Source organism: Solanum tuberosum, unplaced genomic scaffold, assembly GCF_000226075.1.
Source record: "Solanum tuberosum cultivar DM 1-3 516 R44 unplaced genomic scaffold, SolTub_3.0 scf00039, whole genome shotgun sequence".
In the NCBI taxonomy this organism is placed as follows: Eukaryota; Viridiplantae; Streptophyta; class Magnoliopsida; order Solanales; family Solanaceae; genus Solanum; species Solanum tuberosum.
Window position 1 is genome coordinate 1,206,764 of NW_006238968.1, and position 10,862 is coordinate 1,217,625.

At 29.7% G+C, this 10,862-nt stretch overlaps 1 protein-coding gene across 1 annotated transcript; it reads right to left on the minus strand.

The window, feature by feature from the left end:
* Positions 1-5,635: 5,635 nt before the first annotated feature.
* On the minus strand, positions 5,636-9,731 carry LOC102597052 (probable acyl-activating enzyme 9). Its single transcript, XM_006343248.2, has 3 exons — positions 8,678-9,731; positions 7,696-8,065; positions 5,636-6,471 (listed from the first exon to the last, which is right to left on the minus strand). Exons 1-3 carry the CDS (start codon positions 9,707-9,709, stop codon positions 6,023-6,025), a joined length of 1,851 nt encoding a protein of 616 aa, XP_006343310.1. The 5' UTR covers positions 9,710-9,731; the 3' UTR covers positions 5,636-6,022.
* Between the last annotated feature and the right edge of the window lie 1,131 nt (positions 9,732-10,862).

Sequence of the window (10,862 nt, forward strand, 5' to 3'; positions counted from 1 at the left end):
TAACTAATACCTGCATAACTCTAACCAGTAACCAAATGGCCCCTAACTATACAATATAACTTACATATACATGAGAATTGAGATATACTCAAAAAGTTTAATATAGCTTAACTATATACATGAAGTATATACGGACTATTCAATCTCGATCAACTCAAAATCACCTTTAAATAAGCCTAAATTTTAAATATGAAATTCTCTCAATATTTTGAATCTTTTGATATATAATTCGGTCGAAACGATTCACATTCACGGTATATTGAATTTTAAAGAAAAAAATAATGAAGAAGACAAAGAAAAAGAAAAAGATGCAGAAGGAGGAGGAAGAAGAAAAAGAAGAACGAAGAAGGAAAAGAAGTCATTAATGAAAAAATTGAAAGGAAGAAGAAAAAAAAGTCATTAATGACGGAAATAAAAGGAAGAAGAAACAATTTGGCCAATGATGTTTGAATTTCATATATATGATTTTGAATTTTAGTCTTTTTTACTTGAACTTTAGACATATATAACTGAACTTTAATTATTATTATTTGAAATTCAATCATTATAAGGCCTCATTTGACCATGAAAATTGTGAGTATTTAAAAAAAAGGAAAAACTACTAAATTAGACATACATCACAATCATATATACTAATTTTACCTCTAGTTTCAAACAATTACTTATATTACCACTTTTAATATTTTATTACCATATATTTTAAAAGATACAATAAGATATACAAATCCCCTTAAAAATAGGATTGATTAATTATCTTTATATTTAAACACCTAAATTAATGGTGAATTAACATAAAAAATTTTACTCTCTCATCAACCATTTCTCTCTTCCAAATAAAATTCCCATTATTCATCAGTGTCTATTATCCCCACCCTCACGTCCTCCACTGCTTCCACCATCTTTTTCTTTCTTTCTTTTCTCTCAAATTACATTTTAATAGCAAATTATCAAAATTGAATATTGGCATTCAAAATTATAGGTAGAAATTTGTAACTTTGTATCAGTATTCTCATGTATCTAGAATAAAGTTCTCCCTTTCATATATCTATGATAGAGTTCATATCATTTTAAATTTCAATTTTAAATTTTTTTACAAAGTAGGTCCTACATAGTATGATCTTGTTGCTATTTATTTTGTCATGGGTGACCATTTCCAAAATTGAATGATTCTCAGTAAATGTACAACACATTAACATTAATATACAATATGTTTATGAGATATGAACTTTATACTTTTGTTTTCTCTCAAGATTTTTTCATTGCAGGGTTGAATCTCCATCCGCTAACATTCAAGCTGAGAATAGATCTAAGCATGGGAACGACCCAATATAAATGAAAGAACTATGCAAAGCTCTACTTACCAAAACAAATACATCACTAAACCCAGTTACACATCTAGTGCAAGATGTTGTATCTAACACATCTTCTTAAGGATACAAACCCAGAAAATTAATAAAACATGTATCTTGATCTTTTTTACCCGTTAGATACACGTATCTCGATTTTTTAACCCTCGGATACATGTATTCAAAGGCCAAAATCTGCTAGAGTTCTTCATTAATACTCAATTACTCCTTTAATTAAGAAAAACAGTAATACACATCTATTTCAAAATTATAAAACATGTATCTTGATCTTTTTACCCGTTAGATACACGTATCTCGATTTTTTAACCCTCGGATACATGTATTCAAAGGCCAAAATCTGCTAGAGTTCTTCATTAATACTCAATTACTCCTTTGATTAAGGAAAACAATAATACACATTTATTTCAAAATTAATAAAACATGTATCTCGATCTTTTTTACCCGTTGGATTACACGTATCTCGATTTTTAACTTTCGAATACATGTATTCAAAGGCCAAAATCTGCTAGAGTTCTTCATTAATACTCAATTACTCCTTTAATTAAGGATAATAGTTACACACATTTAATTAAAAAATAATAAAACACGTATCTCGCTTTTTTTAACTATCAGATACATATATCTGACAAGTCATGATACATGTATCCAAATACCGAAATATGGTATAGAAAATAATATTCTAAACTAACGTGAATCCTAGTAATTAGGACCTAAACTAGTGGGATTTGTGTAGTTTGCCTAACAAATATACCATAAATTATTTTCCATCGCCACTTTTTTCTCAGAAATAAGGGAAGCCAAATATCTTGTAACACTAGCAAATATCATTGCACTTCCTTTAGATGGACAGCTTTATCTGATATCTATTATTAGTGAAACATAATAAACGTTTCATAAAATTAATTGAGACGTCCATTAATTAATCCCAACACTATAATTATATAATTAAAAATAATAGTGCAAGAATAAATGTGAATATCGTGTAGAATAATTTTTTTGCAATAATAGTGCAAATGTGAGTCATATTTTAAACTTCACAATAAAGTAGTGCTTCCTTTTCACTCAATTTATTTATTGAGTGGGAAAGAAAGACCCCTTTAAACTGCTTATTGAAAAAGTCGATTATTTGACTATCGTCAGATTTTTCTATAACATTCATATTCTATAATAAGATTTTGTCATAACGTTAGAATCGACTTTCATATTATATCACATGATTTGTTCTCTATAATAGCATATCGCCATAACAATTAAAAAATATTCATGACATCGTTATAAAATGATTTGATTATATAAATGTAAACAATAGTGTATGTGGCATTTTTTGTAGAGATATTAATATTGAGTAGTTTTTGTGGGTTTTAAAAGGTGTTTCAATGATACCATTCCAAAATAATTTCAAACAGACAATTATTATTTTTGACAAAAACATTTTATAAAAAGACAATATATAATAATATAAAGAATAAAATTTTATGCTTATTGATGTTAAATATATGTCAATGTGGAATAGGAAATTTCTTAAGGACACACAGTGGGTTCTGTGGACTCGGATAGTTCTTTGTGTTTTTCTTTTCATCTTTTATTATTTCTGGTTTGCTAATCTGAATACAGGAGATAACAATATGGTATATGAAGTAATATTCTAAACTAACGTGAATCCTAATAATTAGGACCTAAACTAGTGAGATTTGTGTAGTTTGCCCTTAAAAAAATTAACTTTTATCTTTTCAAGTGAAAAGCTCGACTTAAATAGCTAAATAAGATGATAGTATTCCCACTACTCCTCCAATTTTAAAGCTAGCATTTTTTCAACAGTTTTTAGTAAGACTTATAGCACGTCCATCATATAAGTTTAAGGAATATTGATTATGTAGAGGATTCAAAAATGTTTACTTTTTTTGTTTTAATTTATCTAATGGAGTTGGGTGTGCAAATTAACATGTTTCACATTAATAGTTGAAAAGAAAAAAATATTGTATATTAAGTGTAGTAATACTTTTTAATGGTAAAGATGAAAGTGCAAGATATATTGTTTGGATGTAGACATATAGTGATTTTTATGTGATTGAAGTGCGAGAAGTGCGAGAGACATTGTTTGGATGTAGACATATAGTGATTTTTATGTGTTCTTTCTATGAGTGTCATTGGAGTGAAGTGACAATATCGCACTATATTAAAAGTATCTTTGAGTTATTTTTGCCTAACAACTAATATGAGGTATCTGAGTTGATCGTTCAGTGAGATGAGTATGGATATTGTGAAGTAATGGCATGGGCCCCACTCAATGTATTTGCCTCTGCGGATCGATTTACAATCAATACTTGTAGTTTTGAAAACGTATATATAAACATTAAAAAAAAAAAGACATTGATTAGTGGCAATAAATACTAGATTAATGTGGTTGACACATAGTAAATCTCTACATGAACCGAAAGACGATAGGCCATGTGAATTTTAGTTCAAGGTAAGGATTGTTAGTGCGTAAACAAAGTCTCACATTGATAGTTGAAAAGAAAATTACATAATAAATTCAAAATTCAATTATATTTAATATACTAATATATTAGTCTTTTCAAAATGATTATAAAAATGAAATCTTGGAACATTAATTGCACGTAGGTGGTATTTGTTGAATGTTTCAAAGTTTTTCACATTCTTGTATGTATGTGGACCATTTCATCTTAGTATATATGCATGAGTCACTTTAAATATTATGACCAACCCCAAAATCTTTATTGCGTGTGTGATCCAAATAAAATTGAATTAGGTGCAATACACTTTATGTTGTAAAGTAAGATAATTGATGACATTATCACGATATATTTATATATATGTAGGGACACACCATGCATCATGCTAGGAAAGTAACAAGTCAAACTTGCACAAACTTGGTCATGTTCTTAGAATCAATGTGATGGCATTTTTTTTCTCTATTCTTATCCTATCGCCAGAGACAGATTTAGAATTTAAATTTATGAGTTCCATAACAACTTCAAGTTAATGTTATACTAATAATTAATAATGGATTTTACAATCAAATATAGCTACTTAGTTTTATGTATACAGGATCTGGTCAGAAACTACACATAAACTCATAATCGGACTTCTAAATAGGCCACTAATATTTACGGGAGATTGATTTCCTTTGATGAGCCAAGCATGTAGAAAAAAGATACAGATGGTGATGAGGCTCGAAGACATGACATCTTATTTGTTCTGATATCATATTAAAGTCTATGATCATATCTTTTAAAGACTTAAATTGTTAGAAGAAAACACATTTTATATTTACCTAGTTATACCTTAACATGTTTATATTATAAATAAATATTGAAATCACACCTTAGTAATATTAATATTTAAGTTCTTAGCGACTTATCACCAAAAAGAAGAAGTTCTTAGCGACTTTTGAACTCGTAATTAAGAACTGAAACTATCTGATATTTGAAATCAATTGAACCCGACTAATTTGAATTTATGTCGACGTAGGATGACTTGACTTTTTTTTCTCTCGGCAATCTTTTTTTTTTATTTCCTATCTGGTTCTGATATCTACATGAGAGTTAGACTAATTCTGAATTTACGCCGGAAAGTCCGACATTGAGAAGTAAACAGTTCTCTAACAAAATCAACTTCATACTCAAGGAGACTCAAACCAAATATCTCTGATTAAAAATATAAAAAAAATTACTTATCATTCTACCACAATTTTTACTGGTCCTCAACTCAACTCAACTTCAATAATCGCTAGTTTTGGCACCATGTGAAGTTGGCAAATAATTATTTACATTTACTCTTTCTCTTTCATCACCTACTGTGCAATAATTTTCAAGCTGACAAATTAATAGCACCAAACTATTTCTTAGAAACCATGTGGTACCATTTTTTTTTGCATGTTCAACCTTATCGATAAGTGTACTACAATAAATAGGGAAATTTAATATTTATATTTGACAGACTTAACCTTTATGTCCTTATTGTTAGATCTATTATTAATTGACACTCTCAAAAATTTAGAGAGTTTTATTATTTGAACTTTTATTAAATTTTTACATTTATATCTCTACTTCATACTGAATATGTTATTACCTATTTTAACACATTAGTTATATGTTACGTCCTCCACTGCTATTAAATTTAATAATATAAAATTTTACGATAACAATTGAAGAATAAAAGTTTCAATATATCAAATTTATAGATTTTAAAAGGACAAATCAAGTAGAGGTGCACAAATTAACCATCACGCTATAGGATTCTTTGAGTTTGAATGCACACACAAACATATTTAAATAGTTTTAAATATGTACAATATTATCATTACATCATGTAATAAAGGAAGCATAAAGTACACATAAACTCAGACTAGCTCGTCTTCCAATATATGTATACATGTAAATATATAGAAATCACACATATTAGAAAATACTAATATTTAAATTCTTAGCGATGTTTGAACCCATAGCTAAGAACGAAAACTCATATTATTTTTTTAAAACTATTTGATATTTAAAATCAACTGATCACTTAACTTGCTTGCTACTTTTCATTTTGAAGGTCATGATTTACTATATACTTACTAAATAAGCCTTTAGTATTGCTTGTCCACATCTTATCTTATCCTTAGTTGATCGACTAATCTGAATTCACGCTTATACAAGTGATTTGGCTTTATCCCTAAGTAAATACTTTTGAATTTTCCCAGTAGCAGTCTTTGGAAGATCATCTTCTATAACAACAGTCCTTGGCACCATGTAAAGAGGTAAATTCTCTTTACAAAAATCTCTCAACTCCTTCTCGGTCACTTTGCATGCATCTTTTTTCAAGCTGACGAACACACAAGGCGTCTCGCCCCAATAATTATCTGGACGTGCTACTACCGCTGCCTCATTCACCGCGGGGTGTTTGTATAAAATTGACTCTACTTCAACACTGCTTATGTTCTCCCCACCACAAATTATAACATCTTTCAATCTATCCTTAACTTCTAAGTATCCATCTGAATGCATTACTCCAACATCTCCAGTGTAAAACCATCCATCATTTTTCATGCATTTTGATGTTCCTTCAGGGTCTTTAAGGTACCCTAGCATCACACTACCTGTTGGAAATTCAATTATGTTATTATTCATCTACTAAACTAGTCCCTTTAGTCAGTGGTGAAGTCAGGTTTTCAAAAATATAGAGAGATAAACGCAAGGAGAAATCAAAGAAAATTAATATTTATTATATATATAAAGATCTCCGTTCTGCTCCTACATATCGTCTGTTTTATTTGTCATATTTTTTTTTGGACGTTCCTTGTGAAAATATTTACTAAAAAACTAATTGACTAAGTTCGTTATTCTTATTTATTCTTGAATCTTAATTTAATGTTAGTTTATTTTTCACCACGTCAATCTTCCTACATATTTATTAATAAGAATATAGGTGAAAATGAATAAATAATAATTATTTTAAATAACAATTATATTAATCAGTTATTTTTTATAAGCACGAACATAATGGAGTACAAGGTACAGATAACATTATTTCTTTATTTATGATTTGGTCCATCAATGCTAGAATTTATTGAGGACTCTTGGGACCATTTTTCACATTAATAAACATTATAATAGGCTACTTTAATTTGGTCCGAACATCTTAAGACAACAAATACTCCCCCACCCACCTTCTAAATATGGTTATTATTTCATTTATTTTTATTTAATTATTATTCTAAAAAATAAATTATTTTTAATTATCACTTTTAATATAGAAAAAATAGTACAATTTCCTTTCATGTTTTATTCTTAAAATTAATTACTTATTCCTCAAATCATTTTTGAAAACCTAATACTAAACATATTATTATAGTAAAATATGCGCATCTTTCATTATTTTATAACAGACATACAAAGCAAAATTGAATAGAGAAAGTAATTTTTGTTTTACTGTTAAATGATATAAATTTCTATCTTCACACAAATATTACGGTATGTGTAAGATTATAAATTTGAAAAGTTTTTTATAAATTAGTTTTTGATTAATGTCCTTTTTAAAAGTACCTTTGGTATTAATACTTTAATTATAATAATTAGGAGTGAAATATTAAAATGTCATTTTATTTTTTATTTTTTATGATGTGTGCATTGTTAAGCATGGACAAATAAGTATAGATAGAGAAAACCTTGGACTAATATTTGTGTTTAGTAATCATGACAACTAGAATAGACCAGAGAAAATATAATACTCGAACTAAAGAGTTACCATAGTAATAAAAAAATGAAAGTAAATTAAAAAGAAAAGAAAAACGCTTAAATTAAAACGAATCGAATATACGTACCTCCTTTCAAAACAATTTCTCCAATAGCCATCCCATTCCTCTCAATGCTGATGCCAGTTTCAGGATCCACTACATCAACTTCAGTAAACCCTACCATCCTCACACCTTGTCTTGATTTTAGTGTTGCTCTTTCTGAATTTGTCAATGAATTCCATTCTTGTTTCCATGCACATGTCACCGCGGGCCCACCCGTCTCTGTCAATCCATAACCGTGACTTATCACGAATCCCAAAGATTCTGTCCTGTCCAGAACTGCAGCCGGGGGTGGCGCCCCGGCCGTTAGGAGATGGACTGGGGAATCAAGGGGTTTTCTTTTTGAATAGGTTGATAACATGTTGAGTACTACTGGTGCACCACACATGTGAGTTACCTATATAAAAATAACCAGTATTTACATAATCAAATCACTTAAAAAATAATTATAAATAATATATTTATTGATAATTTGAATAAATACAAAGTAACTTGATATAACAGGTTAAATTATAGTAACATAAGTTTGATGTTTAGTTATGTGTTTTCTTCAACAAGTTAAGTTAGTAGATAGGATGGTCATATTTTCTTATCATGATATCAAATCAGGTAAAAAAGAAAGAAAAAATTCTAGTAATTTAGCTTTAAGCTCTCATTTTATCTTTAATTACTACATATTTAAAAATCTATCCTTCTTGAATTGTGTGCACACTCAAACATGCTCACATGATAAATTTGGACAGGTGAAATAGTATTTATCTCTAATGAATTAAGTTGGTAGATGACACGGTCACAAAATTCAACATTATATCTAGTAGCTGACAAATAATACGGAGTTGAGTTTTATTGCTATCACTTGTAATAATAAATAAAAAAAGTCATGTGTCAGATCCATAAAGAAGAATCAGACCCACATTAGGTAAGGTATATTGAAGATATTATCAAGTGATTAAAAATGTATTTTTTTATTTTTAAAGCTTAACTTTTTAAATGAAGCGTTCAACGTTACCTTGTGTTGTTGAATAGCTTCATATATTGAAGCAGCTTCATGACTCCGACGTAGACACACATTGGTTCCACCAACAGCAGCCATAGCCCAACAATAACCCCAACCATTGGCATGAAAAATTGGTAGGGTCCACAAGTACACCGGTTGCTTCGGCATGGACCAATCAATTAAGCCCATGACACTCATCGTAAACGCACTTCTATGACTATGAAGCACGCCTTTCGGTGCATAAGTAGTCCCAGAAGTGTAGTTTAGTGTCATGGGCTCCCATTCGCTCTCTGGAGCGATCCATTTGAAAAATTGGTCTCCTTCATCAATAACATTCTCATAACTATTATAAAACTCATTTCTCGATATTAAAGGCGTACTACCACAATCATCCTCGATGAGGACTAATTTCGGACGTTGTAAATTAGAAGGGAATAAAGAAATCGCCTCGAGTACTAAAGAACTCGCTTGATAGTCCACAAATACAAGCTTTGATTCGCTATGCCGAAGCAAAACGGAGAGGGTACGTGGATCGAGACGGAAGTTAACGTTGTTGAGGATCGCACCGGACATTGGGACGGCGAATTGGAGCTCATACATTGCAGGAATATTTGGGGCTAACACGGAAACGACATCGCCTTTCTTGATCCCTAGCGAAGAAATCGAAGAAGCCAATTTTTTGCACCTAGTGTAAGTTTGTGACCAAGTGTAACTTGTGTCATTGTAAACAATTGATGTGCAATTTCCATAAACAATAGAAGCCCTTTCTAAAAAGTCCAAAGGCGAAAACGGGCACGAATTCGCTGGCCCTTTGGGTATTTTTGTGGTTGTGCTCCCATTTTCTTTAAAAATTTCAGGAGGAGCAGTGAGAGGATTCAAGGCTAGCGTAGATCGGATCGTACATTTCTTTAATTTGTTTACTTCAAAAGGGATTCTTGATTTAAAGAGTTGATAACCTAATGGATTGAATATGCCAAGGGATGATAAGTTGCAAGCATGAAGAGATGGACTTTTTGTTGAACTAGTTGGTGTTAAAATGTCCATAATGTGGTATGCTTAATTTGTTTATTTTTTCCATCCTTAGTATGGATGGATATATATATAGCAAGTTATAGGGAAGTTGGGCATATACTCAAAATTAAATGTTGTAGGTACGACTATGAATTTGTCTTTATTAGACGGTCCAACATGTCTTTTTTTTTTTTTTCATCCGATGTTCGGTTCTACATTCGAGCCCAACTAATTAAATTTGAAGAGGACTTGAATCAGCGATTTCTGATTAAGAATAAAGGAGTACTTACCAGTTACCACTCCACAACAATCTTTTTCGATGTCTTTTGAAGTTTTTTCAACACAATTCTTATAAAAGATACTTACTCGATTCATTTTTACTTATACACTATTTTAAATATGAAATATTTTATTTATTTATTACTTTTAATATATTAAAAAAAATTATTTTCTTTTTATTTTACATTCAACATTAATTATTATGAATATTATGAAAAATATGACCATTAATAATTAGTTCTTAAAAATGTTCAAAGTCTAAATGGACAAATAAAAGTAAATAGAGACCGTATTTCCTGTAGCTTTACCTTTAATACTCTCTTATCATGATTATCATGAGGTTACCTTTTTTCTATTCTGATTTGGAGTGAAATAAATACTCTCTTATCATGATTATCATGATATGCCCCTCTGCTTTATTCTGTTTTAGACTGAAATAAATATTCCCTTTTCATGATTATCATGAGATTACCCTCTGTTCTATTTTGGTTTGGAGTGAAATAATTATTTCCTTATCATGATTATCATGAGATTACCTGATAGGGGTAAACATGCGTGTCTCAGATTCGAATTTTGAAATTAAAAAAAATAAAATAATAGAAAGAGTTTTTTTTTTAAATTAGCTCAATGTGATATTTTATATGATAATTGATGTCCAACATGATATTTTACATGCATTATATCACCTGGGACTAGGGGTGTACAAAACCGAACCGAAAACAGAACCAAACCGCAAATCGAATCAAATAAAAAAAAATCCGACTAGTGATTTGGTTTGACTTGGTTTGGTATTAGAAAAAAAAACACCGACTATATTTGGGTTGGTTTGGTTTCAACTAAAAAAAAAACAACCCGAGACCAAACCAACCCGACATTATATATGTAATTTTAAAATTTTATTTTATAC

Coding starts and splice junctions, on each gene's coding strand:
- LOC102597052 (XM_006343248.2), bottom strand. CDS start 9,709: ATGGACATTTTAACACCAACTAGTTCAACAAAAAGTCCATCTCTTCAT. Junction 8,066..8,677: donor AAGCTATTCAACAACACAAG/GTAACGTTGAAC, acceptor ATTTTTATATAG/GTAACTCACATGTGTGGTGC. Junction 6,472..7,695: donor AGAAATTGTTTTGAAAGGAG/GTACGTATATTC, acceptor AATTTCCAACAG/GTAGTGTGATGCTAGGGTAC.